At 45.3% G+C, this 17,729-nt stretch overlaps 1 protein-coding gene across 2 annotated transcripts in view; it reads right to left on the reverse strand.

Moving 5' to 3' along the window:
* Positions 1–4,546: 4,546 nt before the first annotated feature.
* The window catches only part of RAB43 (RAB43, member RAS oncogene family), a 73,153-nt gene continuing 59,970 nt past the window's right edge, over positions 4,547–17,729 (reverse strand). Inside the window, exons 2-3 of one of the 2 annotated variants that reach the window (XM_054587466.1) lie at positions 8,124–8,301; positions 4,547–5,819 (exon numbers count right to left, since the gene is read on the reverse strand). In XM_054587466.1, coding sequence (XP_054443441.1) covers positions 5,569–5,819; positions 8,124–8,301 — 429 coding nt within the window. In that variant the 3' untranslated portion in view covers positions 4,547–5,568. Of the gene's footprint in view, positions 5,820–8,123; positions 8,308–17,729 lie in introns of both variants that reach the window. The other variant, XM_054587465.1, reaches the window with a different exon arrangement.

A 17,729-nucleotide genomic window follows, 5' to 3' on the forward strand; every position in this document is an offset into this window, starting at 1 on the left:
AGCAAGTCCCTCTCGGTCCTTGGCCTCAGTTTCCTTGCTTTAAAGTCCAGGACTGGACCTGTACGTTTTCCCCGGGGTCTGCGTAGTCCCTAGTCCCTGGGCAGAGAAAAAGAAGGTCCTCTGGGAGAGCATGGCCCACATCAGAGCCTCTGGGATGGGTATGGAGTGCCCAGCTCAGATGGACCCCGTTACGGGTTTTTCATTCAAGGGGCACACGTGGGTTTGGGGCTGCCTTGCATTCGGTGAGAGCAGGAAATGCAGACAACAGGTATTTCTTCTCCCTGGGAAAGGTGGTTGGCAAGTGTCTAGAGTGTGACCCATCTGGAATTTTCCAGGGCTCCGGGCCTTCCTCGTTCAGTCAATGGAATTCAGCAGCCATCTGAACCATCTGGGACAGAGACAGAGACAGGAGCCTCCCACCTCCATACCCTTCAGTTTACAAAGCACCTTCCCACCCTAGATATCATTATGGTTTCCCTGGGTGCAGACAGGACAGGAATTATTGTGCCACATCTGAGGAAACCAAGACCCTGAGTGGAGAAATGACTTGCCCAAGATAATACAACTAGTCAGGGCAGGCCTGGCATTTCAATGGAGGTTGGTCTGAGTCCCATGATGTCACCTTGTCTCAAAACAAGTTTTGGCAGGGCAGATGCAGTACCATGGGGCCATGCTATGCTCTCTTCATCTCACCCTTTTGGCAGAGGCCATTTTTTTTAAGATTTTATTTATTATTTTTATTTTTAGAGATGGGGAAGGGAGGGAGAAAGAGGGAAACATCAATGTGTAAGAGAAACAGCAACTGGCTGCCTCTCCCACACCAACTGTGGACCTGGCATGCAATTCAGGCACGTGCTCAAATCAGGAATCAAACAGGCAACCTTTTGGTTTGCAGTATGATGCCCAACCCATTGAGCCACAGCGGTCAGAGTGGGCAGAGTCCTCTTTTTGTGAGTGACCAGGAGCAGACTCAATTATCTTGGTGGTATATGGATTAATGGGCTTCATGGTGCCAGGAGGCAGTTCAGGCATTCAGCAATTATTTGAGCACTTATGTGCCTAGAACCATTCTCTGCACCTGGAATATAGCAGTGAACAAAAGCAGCCTGACCCTCATGGGGGTTCTTAGATTTTTGACTTGGAGTAAGAGCTCTACTTCTTTATGGCTGTAAGGCTTCGAGAAGGAATTCCCAACCCAAGTCTGTTGACTCATCTGAAAAAGCAGACATTGGAAGGGTAGAAACCAACCTGCTTCACAAGGTGACAGAAGTATGAGATCCCTGGTGGCCCTGGCAATCACCAAACAGTATTCCCAACCTCCTCCCACACAAACCCAACTGAAGGAACCTAAGCCCAGAAAGGCACAGCGAGTTGCCCAAAGTAACACACCTGTATCCCTGGCAGAGATGGGACCCAATCCAAGCTCCTTCCTGCCCCTTAGGCAGTTGACTAATTCTCTGCCCAGGGTATCCCACATTGGTCTGGGACAGAGTGATGTTAACAGGGGTCTGGGTAACTGGTAGTGGGCAGTGTGTAGGCTCCTCTTCCACCCCAGACCTGGAGACTAGTTGAGGAAAACTAGGCAAGTGGGACCATCTGCGGGGATGTGGCCACCTGGGCTGGCTCTGGGCTCAAAAGTAATAGAACCAGTCTTCAGTGCCACTGGCTCATGAGAGAAAACTGCTTAATGGTTTAGGAATGTGTACACTCTGGGTCTGCTAAGTTTCCATAAAGGTATCTTTTCCATGGTGTAAAAAATAGATTTGATATAAAGGTTTACATATTCATAAATAGAGAATGTGAAAATTCCCAAATGTAAATGGCATCCTTGGGCTGGCTAAGGCCCTCCCTCCCCTAATAGTCCAGGCCAGTGGGGCTGAGAGGGCCCCTGAGGCCTCACACCTAGAAGTTCTCCTAGAGAATAACTGAATTCAATATGAATTAGGAGTTTCCTCCAACTCTAAGTCTGCTTGGGCTCGTGCCTTTGGTTTCAAAACCCCTCTAGGAGGGCTGGGAACCACCTCTCTGGCTTAGGAATCAGGATGTGTTCCTTGCCCACCTAAGTCCAACTCTCATAACCATAAAATACCAACTTCCCTCTTGTTCTCCCTCCGCCCATGTCACATCAGCCTCACCGAGACCATAGACTGCCTTTGTCCAGGCCTAAGCTGCCATGACACTTCCTGGCTCTCCTTCTGCTACCCCACCTCTCACACACTGGCCTCATACCCCATCTACTCCTATTTTTAGGTAATTTATAAAAAAAGATCAAACTGTTCTCTTGCCCCAGAGGCTTCTAGAAGAAACAGAATTGAGTCTTGTTCCCTGTCTCAAATAGTTCCCCCACCTTCTCTTACCCCATCACAGGACTAAGGCCCACAGAGGTAGAGGCTCCAGCCTGATGGGTCACTACACAGTAGGGACCCCACATGGCATGCAATCATTAACACACTGTAGGCCAGGCCCTGAGCACTAGCATTTGTGTAAAGTTGAGGGACAGGAAATATCTCTCTTGGAGCCTAAAGAAAATAGCCCAAGAAATAGGAGAAGGAAACTCACAGGCCAAGGGGTAGGGAAAGAACTCATTCTTGTTAGAGCGTACTATGAGCAAGAGATTAGCCTGGAGTGGGACCAGTTCTCAGGGATGTCCAACTGGGTCATTTGTGCTATTATAAAAGAACAAAAGGTGTAGGATCAGTAAATGGGGGGGCGGGGGGAGGAGAACAGGAAGGGGTCAACCTTGAAAGAGGGTACTCCTGGGGGACAAGCAGGTACACGAAAGAAGCCAGAGTGGAGCTGTGAAGGTCTTGGACATCTGGGTCAAGTGTGAAGAGTATTCTAAGTGCCCAAGGGCACCCTGGAAGGTATTGGGGATGGGGTGAGGCGTGGCAGGACCAGGAATGATTTTCACAACTGACACTTTGACAGCAGCAGGATGGTGGCCTGGGGCAGTGAAGGCTAGAAGTCCAGGAGCCAAGGAGGTCAGTGAGATGTCCAGGTGAGAGGGTGAGCCTGTCTGGAGCTGGGCTCCCAGAACTGTGGTAGTGTGGAGAGAGAAAGTGAGGAGCCTGAAGTGACCCCCAATTTCTAGGCTAAATCCCTGGATGCTGCGGTAGTAGGAGATCCACTCAGCCCAGTGTGTCTGGTATCTTGGGATTTTGAAGGGGAGGAAGCAAAGTGTTTCCTTGATTTCTAGGTAAAACAAGGAGTTACCAATGAGAAGAAACCTTCCTGGTCCCAGGCTAGGTCCACTGTTCTTTCCCCCTTCTAAGCCAAACTTTGCAAGGTTTCAGGCCTCCTCCCTTATGGGTGGCGCGGGGTGAGGGGAGAGGGGATGGCTCACATTTTAAGGTAACAAATGAGTCCATCGCCAGCAAGATACCTGTTCCAGTGCCTACCCTGGATCTTTATGCCAGCCAAGGACACCCATATGAAGGATGGGAAGAGGGTCTTCTCTTTTTCCCTAAGCCCTGCAAGGCTTGGGGGTGGAGGGGTCCAGCAGTTACCTGTGGTCTCAGCTAGAACTGGGGCTGCAAGTCAATCACAGGGGTGCAGGCTCATACCTCTGCTCCAAGACCCTTTGCATGTACCCCCATCTGCCAAAGCAGCAGGTAGGGCTTCCTAAGAGTTATCTTCTAGCTGGGGACTAAGTTCAGTGCCCAGCTCTGCCCAAATATTAGTCCCTAGCAGAGAGGTCATGGGGCTGGAGAAATTTGCCCTTGGCTTTAATGGAACCCTCTTTAGGGAGCCCCTCAGTGATAGGCACTTTCTACTTTGCAGGTGGGGCCCAGGCACTGCAATGGAGGGACCAGGAAGACACTAACTCTCCCTGCCAGCAACTGGGGCCCATCCATCAGCAAGGTCACTGAGGACAGAATCCAGGCAGCTTTCTTGCTCCCTGCTCTCACCCCACCCCAGCCACCAATGGGCTGATTTCCCTTAGTGCAAAGCCCTGTGGCCTAACCAGGCCAACATCTTTCCCCCCAGAGCCAGGCTCAGCTGTTCCATGGCTGCCTCCCTATTGGAAAGGGAGTCACTGGCCCTGCATGTCTCAGTCTCAGCCACCCATGGCCTACCCTGTCTCACCAGACTGCTGTAGGGCTACTGCAAAAGGTCTGCCTTCTTGCTCTGCAGCCAAGCCTGCCTGGGAGAGGGGGCAATGCTGACCAAAGTGCTTGGAGTAAAAAGAAAGGGAAGTCAAAGCTGGAACACCACAGACCACCTTTGGGACTGGGACTGAGCCTGGAGTGCTGCCTGGGCTCTGACTGGCTCTAGGCTACCGCTCCATGATGTGCCTAGCCTATAGCCCTAAGAGCAGTTTATTTCCTGAGGCCCCAGCATGAGGGGCCAAAAGGGCTGGACTGGGCTGACATGGAGGAACTGGGATCGGCTTAGGAAGTTCACCTAAGTCCAATCCCTGAAGTATTCTGAGCTACCCCACAGAGTCCAGTGCTACTTCAAAGATTCCAGTAATCTCAGCCCCAGACTACCTTCTAACGTAAGCACCCTGAGCACATTGAAGCTGTTGGGGACAGGTGGGCCCGGGCAGGGGGGTAGGGTTGGGGGGGGGTTGGCAAGAAATGGCTAGACCCAGAACCACTAAGGCCTTGCCATTTTTTGTTTAGGAAACTCTATAAGCTAGACTGGGAGCAGTAGGGGAGCTGATGCTCTAAACATGGCAGGAAAGATTTCTGTCATGGGTAAGACTAGGTCCTGAGGGACACTCTCAGACCAGATCCTCAAGGATACAAGATTTTATTTTTCCCATAAATATCCAGGTTCCTATCTCATTCTCCCTACCCCCAAGTTTTTGAGACCCCAGTAATGAAGAATTAGCTGGTTTTGCAACCTGAGTGACAAAGCTTTGGGCCCTCAGTCCAGCAGGTAGTTCACACTTGACTGTAGGCCATTACCCTACACTTTTGTGGAAGAAAATAAGCTACATGGAAAACTACAAAACTTGAGAGGCCTTGCTAAAGCAGCAAGCAGGACCTCACGGTGTCTGTGAGCTTATAGCTGGCAGTGAAGAAAGAAGGTTCTTCGCCTGGAAGGCGTTAGGACTTCCCTGGGGCTATGCTCAGAAACCAGCCTATTGGGCTGATTGCTCTTGCTCTCTGCACCTGCATATGGAGGCCCTGGAATGACCTGAGCACCAGCCACATCCCTGGAAAGCAGCAACCTGATGCCACAGCTTTAGCAGGCACAAGGTGTGAAATGGTCTGAACTAGTATGTACAGAGTTGGGGAAGCACATACAGCTGCAGTCCACACTCATGAGCTTGGACTTATCCTAGGATGAGAACATGGAGGGAATAGCCGCTGACTGGCAGGATGGGCCCCATACTGTACCCTGTGCCAACAGGCACCTGCCAGAAGAATCCTGTTTCTTCTTTCCTTAGGGTAGCTTTTCCAATAAGCATCCAGGCCATGGGATGAATAATTCCAGGACTTTATCAAGCTTCTCTACAATCACTGGTACCCTAGAGGGCCAGCTCTGGAGGGCTGGGCTTGGCAGACCAGAGAGTGGAGATGGGAAGGCCCCTGCCTGCCTGTCTGCCCTGTACCCCGGTCAGCACCCGCAGCCCCAACTTTCTCCAATGTCCTTGCTATCCAGCTGGATGTGGTCGGTGCTCTTCTCACTGAGCAGAGGACCCCCATGTCTCATGACCAGCTCTGTGGCCACTCGCATGAAGGCCTCCTCCACGTTGCTTGAGTCCTTGGCAGACGTCTCAATGGCACACAGGATGTCGTAGTGCTCTGCTAGGCTCTGCGCCTCAGCCAAAGGGACCTCCCGGAGCTCACCAAGGTCTGATTTGTTCCCTGCAGGGAAAGGCCAGGAGCAACTTGGTAAAGCCAACTGGTGCCAGGAAAGCCCTGTCCTACTTGGCAGGCCACAATGAGAAACCCAATGTCATCCAATGCCCTCTGTCAACTACCAGCTGTGCACAGTAATCTATCTTTTTTTTAAAGAAAATCTTTAGGGGCCAGAGGATTGAGCAAAAAGGAAAAAGTACTCATGGAAATGAACAACAGTGTTCACGTTCAGGAGGAGAGGATGGAATAAAGGGACTAAATGGTAATGGGAAAAAAATACAATGAAGATAAAGATTAAATCAAATAAATAAACCTTTTTATTTTCAAGCTGTTATTCTATTCTTTACTTTCTCATTTTTTTAAAAAATCTTTGCCAAAGGCTTGTATATTTTATTCCTTCTTTCTAAGAAATAAAAGCAGTAAAGTTAAAGAATATGACACTTTAAAGCTAGAAGAAAACCTAGGTAGAAACTCCAGCTTCCTATCACTTAGGTAAGTCACTTCATCTCTGAGTCTCAATTTCCCCATCGATGATGCCACCTTCAGCAGAGGAGATTAAATGATACAACAAATATGAAAACAATTAGCACTTGGCAGGTACTCTGTAAATGTGGAAGAAATCTGGCACTGATAAATTTTGTTTTTGCTAAAATTCTGTTATTATGCTTATTGTTTATTCTATCCTATTTTCCCTTGAAATTTTTTAATTCTCTGTAAGAGTGTGGTTTTTAGTTATTTTGCTTTTCTAACAGTAAGAACACAGACTACCACTTTACCTGAAAATACACGTCTGGCTCCCCCTACAGGCATGAGATGTTTCATTACATTCTAACCATCTGGTAAACTGCTCCTTGACCCAATTTGTAAGAGATTTTTTAAAAGTTTTTAAGTGGTTGACTTCTGTAATGTGATTATAAAGAGGACAAAAAAAAAGATAACTGTCTATAAATACCTAAAATTTCTTTGGTAACCTTAAATGATGCAGCAACTAATTTCAATGTGTAAAACATCCTAATTTCAACAACAACAAAAAAAGGCACATGCTGTTTATGAGAGAGTAGAAATCTGAACACAGATCAGCTATTTGATTTTATTCAGAAAATGTCAATATTTTTAGATGTGAAAATGATATTGTTGTTATTTATTTTTAAGTATTTTTATCTTTTATTGATTCATGGCAGAATATTTACAGATGAAATAGTTAGAGTTAGAAATTACCTGAAAAATAATACAAGGAAGGTAGAGGATGAGCATGGAGATGAAGTGGGACATAAGTTTCTAAGTGCTGAAGCTGGGTAATAGGTATGTGAGGTTCATCACACTATTTTATTTTTGTATCTGTATAAAATACTCAATCGTAAAATGTTATATTTTAAATGTCCTAGATAAAAGGGAAGTGTAAGGCTAGAGAAAGAAAGCTCCATTACTGCCCAAGTAGTCAAGGTTTGCTGTGTACTTTGACACCCCAGTCCAGGGAGGCTATGGAAGGTAGGTATGGAACCAAATGCCACCCTTTTCTTAGCTGGAGACATATTCAGGCCCCATCTGTACAATCTCATCTTAGAAAAATCAGCATGACTGTTGGGATGAGGACCCCAGGGACCACACAAATGGTCCAAAGCTTCTTGAGTCCAGGTCTGGGAGGTTTACGTAAGAGTAAAAGAGAAAATGCTGCATCCCTCTGCAGCACCAGCAACACAGACGTCACAGGCATCACCTGGGAATTTGTTAGAAATGTACATTTATGGGCCACACCTAGACCTCCTGAATCGGATGCTCTGAAGGTGGTGCCCAACATCTTTAAGGCTTTGGAGGCATGCAAACATTTGAGGAGCTCTGCTTTGCTGAATTAAAATGAGCAGAACTGAACTCAAATTTCACATGTACTCATATATCCTCACAGGCTGTGTGAAATGGGAGAAAGCATTTACTTTTCTTAGCCTCAGCTCCATGCCCTGACAAATAAGGAGTAGCCAGATTATAGGAACTAAATTGAAAGACACCTGTGAAAATTTAACCAGTGTTAACCACCATGAGGCTACTTGCACACTGCAAAGCAAATGTTAGCTTCCTTTCTCCCTTCTTCTAATTCCAATTTTGAGTGTAAGTTTACAAGTTATTAGGAGAATAAGAATTTGCAAGATCATGCATGGTTCAAGTTCTGGCTCCATTCCTACCTGGACAAGCCCAGTCCCTCTCTGTATTCTGGCTTGCCCTCTTTTTAAAAAGGAGAGAGAAACTGAGACAAACAGATGGGATCTATGGCCCCAAGGAACCCTGCCAGCCCCCACTTCACTCCCCCCAGCTCACCAATCAGCAGCTGCACAATATTGGAGCCTGCATACTTCCTCACATCCTCGATCCAATGAGGCACTGACAGGAATGAGCTTCTCTTGGTGATGTCATAAGCGAGAATGGCCCCATTGGCACTGCGGTAGTAGCTCTGAGTAATGGTGCGGAATCGCTCTTGGCCGGCTGTGTCCCAGATCTGCAGCTAAAAAAATAGGGAGCTTCCCATGAACCTGATGATATAGCCAACCATGGGGGACAGGGAAGGCAACCCCACACCCCCATTCCAAAAGTGCTGGTTCCAAATGGAAGGCCACCAGCCCACACCTTGACTGGAATTGCACAGGAAGTCTAGAAGGTAGACAGAGAAAGATAGAGGGCCTTCTGAGCCCTTAGAAAGCAACTCAGTGGTGCCCTGACTGGGTGGCTTGGTCGGTTGGAGCATCAGCCCATACACCAAAAGGTTGCAGTACAACCCCTGGTCAGGGCACATACCTAGATTGAGGGTTTGATCCCCAGTCGAAGCATGTACAGGAGGCAACCAACTTATCTCTCTCTCTCTCTCCATCCCCCTCTCTACCCCGCCTTACCGAAAGAAAGAAAGAAAGAAAGAAAGAAAGAAAGAAAGAAAGAAAGAAAGAAAGAAAGAAAGAAAGAAAGAAAGAAAGAGAGAGAGAAAGAGAGAAAAAGAGAGAGAGAGAGAAGGAGAAAGGAAGGAAAGAGAGAGGGAGAGAGAAAAAGAGAAAGAGAGAAAAGAGAGAAAGGAAGGAGGGAGAGAGGGAGGGAAGGAGGGAGAGAGAAAGAGAGAGAGAAAGAGAAAAAGAAAGAAAAAGAAAGAAAGAAAGAAAGAAAGAAAGAAAGAAAGAAAGAAAGAAAGAAAGAAAGAAAGAAAGAAAAAGAAAGAAAGAAAGAAAGAGGGAGAAAGAAAGAAAAAGAGGAGGGAGGGAGGAAGAAATTCAGTGGCTCAATTACAGGGAGGACAGGAGGATGTAAAGGGAAGGTGGGCAGCCCCATCTCTGCCCTCCATAGTCCCCAGGGAAAGGTGGTGAGGGAACAAAGAATGTATTCTGTACTGTAACAGGAAGTGCACTCAACCCAGGGTCTTCTGTATGCCCTCTCTCCTAAACACCGGGCTCCCTATGGACCAGAAGGGCTTCAGCAGCTCATAGTCTGGCAGGCTGGCTCCAGGTATGCCACGATGCTAGCTGTATGGATGTCCAGTTTCTTCCCCTCTCTGTGATTATAAATGTACTGCTATAGCTGACCATGTGTAAGACTCTCCCAGAACTAGTGTTTTCTACTTCTGCCTCAGCAACACACACGAAAATGTTCACAACCAGGTGGTATGAGGGCCTGCGTTGTGGCAATGAGGGCCTAGGGAATGCAGTAGGCAGAGCCCTGCCAAGGGGCCTTTACCCACCCAAGTGTCCACTTAACAAACACCCTTTAGTGCCCGCTACCCAGCCCTCCTGGATATTGACCATGGAGAAGAGGTACCCAAGTGTGGCAGGAGCTTCCCTGGCTTTCTGTAGATGCAGGACTCTGGCAGGATAGACTCAAAAGAGAGAAGGGAGAGGGGCTGGGCGAAGGCAGATCTGGATCTATACTGTGCCCACACTAGGAGGCCTCCCACTCCAGGCACAGATTACCAGCTGTAGGACTGGGAGAGACAGCCCATAGACAGGTTTCAGAGCAGGTAGGTACCAGGGCTCTCAAAAGCTCAGGTAGTGCCTTCTCTGCTCCATAAATCACAGGGTTTCAGGGCTCTCTCAGGATAAACACAAGCCTTTAGTCCACACTGAGCTGCAGGTCTATCCATCTTCCTTTGCCGGTACAAGCACTGTCAGTGCCCCACTAACTAGTTCTCAAGGTGTTGGAAGCCCCCCTAGTCTGTCTGGGGTGGGGACACATACCTCAGAGGCCTCAGACAGTTCCTGAGGTCAGGAATAATGACCCACACACTGTGGAGGTAATCTTTCTCCCACACCCCCCCAGAAAAAGCTCAATAAAATCCTTCAGTCCTGAGACTTCCTGTTTATTCCTCAGTTGTAAGAGGCTCCAAAGGAAACCAGGTTCCATACTCCATTGACGGTAACTCCTAGCTTATACATGGGGTAAAGTAAAAGGTGTGAACTTTGGCACTATATTGTACAAACCTGGGATCCAAATGACCAAAACTCATCTCCATACCCCAGAGAACATATAACACTAAAGACTGAGGCCAAACATGGAAAAAAAGCAACTTGGAGAAAACAAACTATGCAAAGGCAAAAACATCAAAAACAATCAATAGTTTCGGAGACAGGAAAGATCTATGAAACAATAATAAAATTATTTTCTTTAAGCAGAGGGAGCATTCAGAAAGAAATAAAAAGAACTCTTGAAAATTAAATATATAACATAAGTGAAAAATACAACATAAGGGTTGGGAGATAAAGAAATCCCTCCATCGTAAAGAAAAATACAAAGAGATAGAAAAGAGAGAAAAGAAAGTTCTAGAACCAACCTAGGAGGAACAATTTGTGGTAATAAGTTCGAGGGAAGAAAAAGTAAAATCAAAGAAACACTTCAAGAAAATCCCTCAGAACTGTTTCAAAGGGTCCACTAAGCATACACACAATGGAGGAAAATAGACCCACACAAAACACATGACTGAGAGAATTCCAGAAAAATAGGGAAGAAGATAGTAAGAACTTCCAGAGAGTAAAAACAGGTTTCAAGGTTTTAAACAAAAGATTCACAGTGGTATTAGATATACAATCAAACAATGCCTAAAATTATAAGGGAAAATTACTTCTAACCTAGAATTCTCTACTCAGTCTATCAGCCAGGCACGATGGTTTAAGGCATTTTCAGTCATGCAAGCCTCAAAAAATTTACCTTCCTGCCACCGTTTTTCAGGAAACTATGAAAGGTTCCTGTATCTAAAGAAATCAACCAAAACTAAGAAAATGTAGGCTCCAGAGAAGAGAGAATTCAACTCAAAATAGAGGCAAAGGAAAATCCCAACACAACAGCCAAGCAGTGACCCTGGATGTTAACCCATCCACAGCAGACCTCAGGGCCCCAGGGCAACTTTCAACTCTGGCACAGTAACCAATAGCAGATGAGCTTTCCCTCCATAAACAACCGTTAGACTGAGAATAATAGGGGAAGCTGCCATTTTCAGGATGTGAACAACAAGCACAAAACTGTAATCCTCAAAGAAGGAAAACTCATGAAATGTACCTCATGCTCACAACTCTACGTGCCCAGTTTCCTTACCACAGGACAGTGGGATCGAATCCAAGAAGAGCATGAGAGAACAATGCAGGAGTTGGGAGAGCTGCAAAGTCTATGTGACGGAGTGCCCAGTGAGGACTCTATATGCAGGATAAGAGTACCATAATCTTACCAGAGAGTGGCTCATATGGGATTGAGAAGAGACTAGACATAGAAATAGAAGTTGAGCAGTGCTAAGGAACGCTGAAGTTCCAACCCAGTCACAGTGATGAGGTCTCCTTAGTACCTTGTTAATGACCCAAATATTAAGCTGAGACTTCAGGAGGCTGTATCCTTTGAGTGAGGACCCTAGCTAGAGGAAGGCCTCCATAAACCTGCCCAAAAAAGCCTAAAAACAAGACCTGACGTTAAGTCTCAGGTTTGGAGACTGAGTTCTATAAAGTTAGCGAGGCAAAGAAACATACTTGAACACTAACAAAACATAAAAACAGATATACATGGGTTCAAGGTGATCAGCCAGTAACTGAATTGACTACTAAGAAGATAACAGAATACTGGGTCTCTACAAGATATCAACCACTATCTCCAGTATACAATCAAAAATTGCTAATCAGGAAAATCTGACCTATAGGCAGAGGAAAAAAAGTAGTCAGTAAAAAATAGTGCCAAAAAAATGATGCCAAAGGGGGAGGTCCAAGATGGCTAAGTGGGTGGAAACTGCACTCACCTACTCCGATGACAAAATCAAAATTACAACTAAATTATAGAACAATCAACCTGGATAACCATCTGGAAATTAGTGAACAGATGTCCAGTAACTAAGGATATAAATAAGAAGGTACAACAAGGTTGATAGGAGGGGCAAAGACATGAAGAGGGCTGGCCCCACACCCACATGTTACAGTTGAGAATCTTGAGGGGTATCTCAGCTGCACAGGTTCCTCCTGATGAGTGAGGGGTCTCAGCCCCATGTGGAGCTCCCCAGCCAGTGCCCATGGAAGAGAAGCCCATATAACATCTGGCTGTAAAAATCAGCAGGGAATCTCTCCACCTGGGGAAATGTAAGGCTGCTGGAAATACAGGCATCCTCTTAAAGAACCAATGCAAAAACTCTTGCTCTAGGCACTCTCCCTGGGCGCTGGCAGACGGATGGTGGCACAGGGGATGCCAGAGTCATACAGGGAGAGACACAGTCGTGTGACTTCAGGAAAAGGGTTGAAAGGACAGTCTCCGATGTTCCTGTGGTGAGTCCTCTTACTGCACAACCCAGGAAGTGCCATCTTTCCTGAGTTAAGCCCTCTCCTACAGGTCAGTGGCCTGATAAGCTACACTGGCTCCACCCTGATGACTCCCTTAAATCCCACACTAACTAGCTTGCAGATGGCCAGAGAAACTGTTAGCAGCAACCAGCTTAGGCCCATGATTCTCGAAAAACTCTCAAGGAATTCCAGTCAGGCTTGGGGAATGCCAGAGACAAACACAGAGAAACTGAGTTTTGTGGCTTTAAGGCAAGGGTCATCTCCTGTAAGTGGTGACCATAGCTTGAGTCTGCATTGCAGTCCTTCTTAAAAAACTGTCTAGGAATTCCAGTCAAGCTTGAGGGGTGCCAGAGACACACAGGGAGAAACTGATCATCTGGTTCAGGGCAATGGCCATCTTCCCTCACAGCCTTCAGGTGCCACATTTCCTGTGTTAATCCCTCCCTCCACAGGGACAAATCATAATCTGCTTTAGCCTAGTAAATTCTACTAGCTCCACCCTCACAACTGCCTGAGACTCCACCCTACATCAAGGTCCCAAGGCCCTAGGCAAGTGTCAACTCACGTTGGTGTACCCTGAGACTTTTGCTGAGTGGCCTCAGATCCAGCTGTGGTGCTGAATTTGAACTCCATCTGACATTTACCTGCACCAGAGTCCCTTCCATGAGGACCCAGAACCAACATATCTAAGGACTGGCTCCAGGTCAAAACAGAGCACCACCCAATTAGCTCTACAAGGAGCACAACCAAAGGGAGGTCTCAGTAAGCACCAGACCCTGTTGTGGTGAATTCCACTTTGGGGGTCAGCCTCCCTCACAGCTCATACACTGTGGTCATGGCCAATCCTCTCAGCCAGCCAGCCCCAGGGTCAACTCCACCCATGGATATGCCAACAGCAATCAAGGTTCTACCACACCAAGAGGGCACACATAACCCACACAAGGGACATTCCTGGAGTACTGAGCTCAGGTGGTCAAGAAGACTGCCTCACTTGGCCCCACAGGACACCTACTACATAAGGCCAAACTATCAAGAGTAGGAAACAGCAGATCTCCATAAAACACTGAAATAAACACAGAGAGGCAGCCAAATGGGGAGACAAAGAAACATGCACCAAATCAAAGAAGAAGAGAAATATCCAGGGGGAAAAAAAGCAAAATGAAATAAATCAAAGCAAAACAGTGGTTATAAAGATGCTCAAAGAACTTAAGAGAACTTCAATAGTATAAAAAAGGACACAGACACCATAAAAAAAGGTCAGAAAAAAAGAATACCAGAACAGAAATGAAGAATATACTACGAGTCAACAGTGGTTATACGAACCAGAGGATGAAATCAGCAACTTGGAAGACAAGGTAACAGAAAACACAGAGTCAGAGCACTGAAGAGAAAAACAGAATTAAAAAAATGAGGATAGTTGAAGGGATCTCTGGGACAATATCAAGTGACACAACATCTGCATCTACAGAAATACCAAAAGGAGAAGAGAGAGCAAGTGATTGAGAGCCTATCTGAAGAAATAATGACTGAAAACTTGTATAATATGGTGAAGGAAAATGTCACAGAAGTCTAGTAAGCTCAGAAAGACCCAAACAAAATGAAGCTTAAAAGGCCCACCCCAAGCCACATCCTAATTAAAATGGCAAAGGTTTAGGACAAAGAGAGAATCTTAAAACTCACAAGAGAAAGCTAGTCATATATAAGGGATCTCCCATAAAACTGTCAATAATTTCTCAATAGAAACCTTTCAGGCCTGAAGGGATATTCAAAGTGATAAAAAGCAAAGACCTACAACCAAAACTACTCTACCCAGCAAGGCTATCATTTAAAAATGAAGGAGAAAGGAAGTGCTTCCCAAGCAAGAAAAAGCTCAAGTAGTTCATTACCACCAAATGAGTATTGCTAAAATGTTAAAGGGGCTTCTTTCATAAGAAGAATGGGAGAAAAAGAATATAAATATGGATAATAAAATGGCAATGGTTATGTACCTATCCCTAATGAAGTTAAATGTAAATGGATTAAATGCTCTAGTCAAAAGACATAGGGTACCTGAATGTACAGGAAAACAAGATCCATATATATACTATACACAAAAGACCCACTTCAAACTAAAAGACTCACACAGACTGAAAGTAAAGGGGTGAAAAAAGATAATTCACGCAAATGAAAATTTTTTAAAAAGCTGGTGTAGCAATATTTATTTCACACATATAGATTTTAACAGAAAGGTTATAATAAGAAACAAAGAATAACATTATATAATGATAAAATGGTCAATCCAACAAAAGTATATATGTAACCCTTGTAAACATTTATGCGATTAACACAGGGGCACGTAAATATATAAAGTAAATATTGATGAACATAGGGCGAGATTAACAGCAATACAGTCACAGTAGGGGACCTTAACACCCCATTAACATCACTGCATAGATCTTCCAAACAGAAAATCAATAAGGAAGCACCAGCCTTAAATGACACAAGAGAAAAGATGGATTTAATTGATAATTTTAGACCATTTCAACTGAAAGCAAACAAATATATATTCTTTTCAGTAGTAGATGGGGAGTTTAGGAAGATGGCAGTGATGTAGGTAGGAGCTAAGCCCGCTTGCTCATGCACCCAACTGGGACACTTAGCCAGTCTTCCTAAGAACAGAGTGAACAGCCAACAGAATCCCAGCTGACAGGAAGTTTGGAAGCCAAAGTGTGCAGAGGACACTTCAGCATGGGTGGTAAAGAGATTTTGTACGCCAGCAGGAAGGTCCCCGGGCCTTGCGCCAGAGACCACAGCTGCCACATGAGCACTGGAGGAGAGCCAGGTCAGTGATAGCAGCCTAGTGGCTCCCTCTCTTCCCACAGCGGGGAAGTGCCAGACCCACACCAGGAGAAACATGGATGGGTAAAGTCACTGGGGGGAATAAAAAGGCAGCAAGTGACACACAGCAGTGTATCCCAACTGGGGTGGTGGTCACCAGCTGGGACAGTGCCAGAGAATTTGGGGAACTGGGAGAAGAGATGGTCCACAACTGGCTATGACCCACATAGACACCAGACCGGTTGGAGAATTGGACTATGTGGAAAGCCAGGCAGTGGCTAGGAGTGGCAGAGGCACCCAACAGGACTCTTTTCAAACGGGGAACTGTGCCTCTGTGCAGGGACTTCACGCACAGCAGAGAGGTCAGCAAAGAGGAGGAGTGTGGCCGCGATTTGCTCCCATTCAGGGCACCTCACTGATTGATCAAATGGAGAAAGCGGGGACTCAGAGAGGCAGCACCACCCAAAGAGACTTTTTTCCAAAGGTGAACTGAGCAGCTGTGCAGGGACCTTGAGCATGCAGCAGCCAGGTCAACAAAGAGGGAGGAGTGTGGGCACAATTTGCTCCCTCATGGACTGATCAAAGCGGTGTAAAACAAGGTAGATTATCAGCGCTGGTGAGGCACAAATGAGGAGTGGACAGTACAAGCCGTACAGGGCTCCGAGGATGTGGGCTGGAAACTGGACACCTGTGATTATTGTAGCCCAGATTGAGCACGATCCTTATGGAACCACAGGAAAGAAAAAACATGGAACCCTACTTTTCTCTGCCAGCAGGATTCAGGAAGATCTGCAAAACTGGTTAGGCAGGTTTACAATCAGCAAAAGGTTATTTTGTTTGTTTGTTTTTGTGTTTGTTTTTCCCCAAGAGTGAAACAATAAGACTTGGAGCTGTGAGAAAACCAGAGACAGATCCACAAAGAAATCAGAAGGTGAACACCAACAGCTGAGACCTTTGCTCTCCTTCACTTTGCTCTCCTTCAGATCTTGCATTCTTTTTAAAGTTCTCGTCTTTCCATTTATTCAGGGGATTTTTTGCTTTATTTATTTGTTTCTATTGTTTGATTTGTTTTTTTATTCTCTTTCACATTGCATTTTATTTTTTCTCCTTTCACTTCACTCACATTCCAAATAACACACTACTCTTGGTCTTTTACTTTTTATTCTTTTTATTCAGATTATATGTTTCTTATCATAGGATTGTTATTCCAAATCCCACACAGCACCCTTCCCTGTTCTAAATCCATTTTGCCATCTTCCTGAGCTATATTGCTGTTGTGGTTAACGTTATTTTCTTTCACACAACGCCAAGTTTCTATCCCTTATTCTCACTATTTCCCCTCCATCTAACTTCACATTACTGCTCTTCTTTCTTGAGTCAGCTCACATTCCTTTTTCCTTCTAATATTAAGAGTCTTAATTCTTTCTCACCTTTTATGCACAGGGGCTAGTTGGATGAAATATCACAGTTATTGCTGTACTTCTCCAAAGTAATTCCTATTAATTCACTACTTACCTGTACTCTAAATACCAGAGAACACACTGCCGCTGTCTGTCTCCATTTCGTCGTCACCCTACCCCTGATCAGTTGAGTAAGGAATTCTTTTCATTGTTTTCTCCCTTCCTTTTTATTTCTTTTCTCCCTGCTCTCTCATCCTGGGATTTACTCCTTAATCTTATTAATTTACTTCCCTCATCCTCTCAAAATCATTTTTCATTCTTGTAGACATCTCATATTAACTTTTTGTTTTTCTATACTATTCCTATTCCCGTTCCTCCTTTATTAAACTTCATTCATTTGTGATGGCTATCAAACCTGCTGTGGTTTTTCTGCAATTTTACTCCCGTTTGGCCAGTACCTTTTCCATTTTAATTCAAACCTCATAGTATACTCTTTCCTCTTCTTACTCCATTGTTCCCATCACCCTTTTGAGTTTTGAGAATTTACACTGTAAATTCTGTTACCGCTCTTTCTTCTCTTTAGTTCTCTCCCAACTCTTATCAATTCTCCTCCCTCTTACCACACAACAACATTTTCCCCTTTTAGTCATCTCATATTTTCTTTGTCATATCTTATAATATCTCCAGTGCATCGTCATCTTTGTTAATCTTACTTCAATTGCTGTTGAGACTGCTGGTGTGTTAAGGGGGTTCTTTCTGCTGGTGTACATTTGGTGGCCTGGTAATACTGCTTTGTTAACCAACACAGTACAACAGCATACAAGAAAAGGTGGGAGCTGTGAACACAAGTGAACCTGCTGAAAGGAGAACCCACCAAATGAGCCACCCTTAGATAAAGCCCAAGTATGACAAGAAAAGCCCACATAAAC

This window comes from Pteronotus mesoamericanus, unplaced genomic scaffold (genome assembly GCF_021234165.1).
Source record: "Pteronotus mesoamericanus isolate MK-2021 breed Mesoamerican mustached bat unplaced genomic scaffold, CSHL_Meso_final scaffold_118, whole genome shotgun sequence".
NCBI lineage: Eukaryota > Metazoa > Chordata > Mammalia > Chiroptera > Mormoopidae > Pteronotus > Pteronotus mesoamericanus.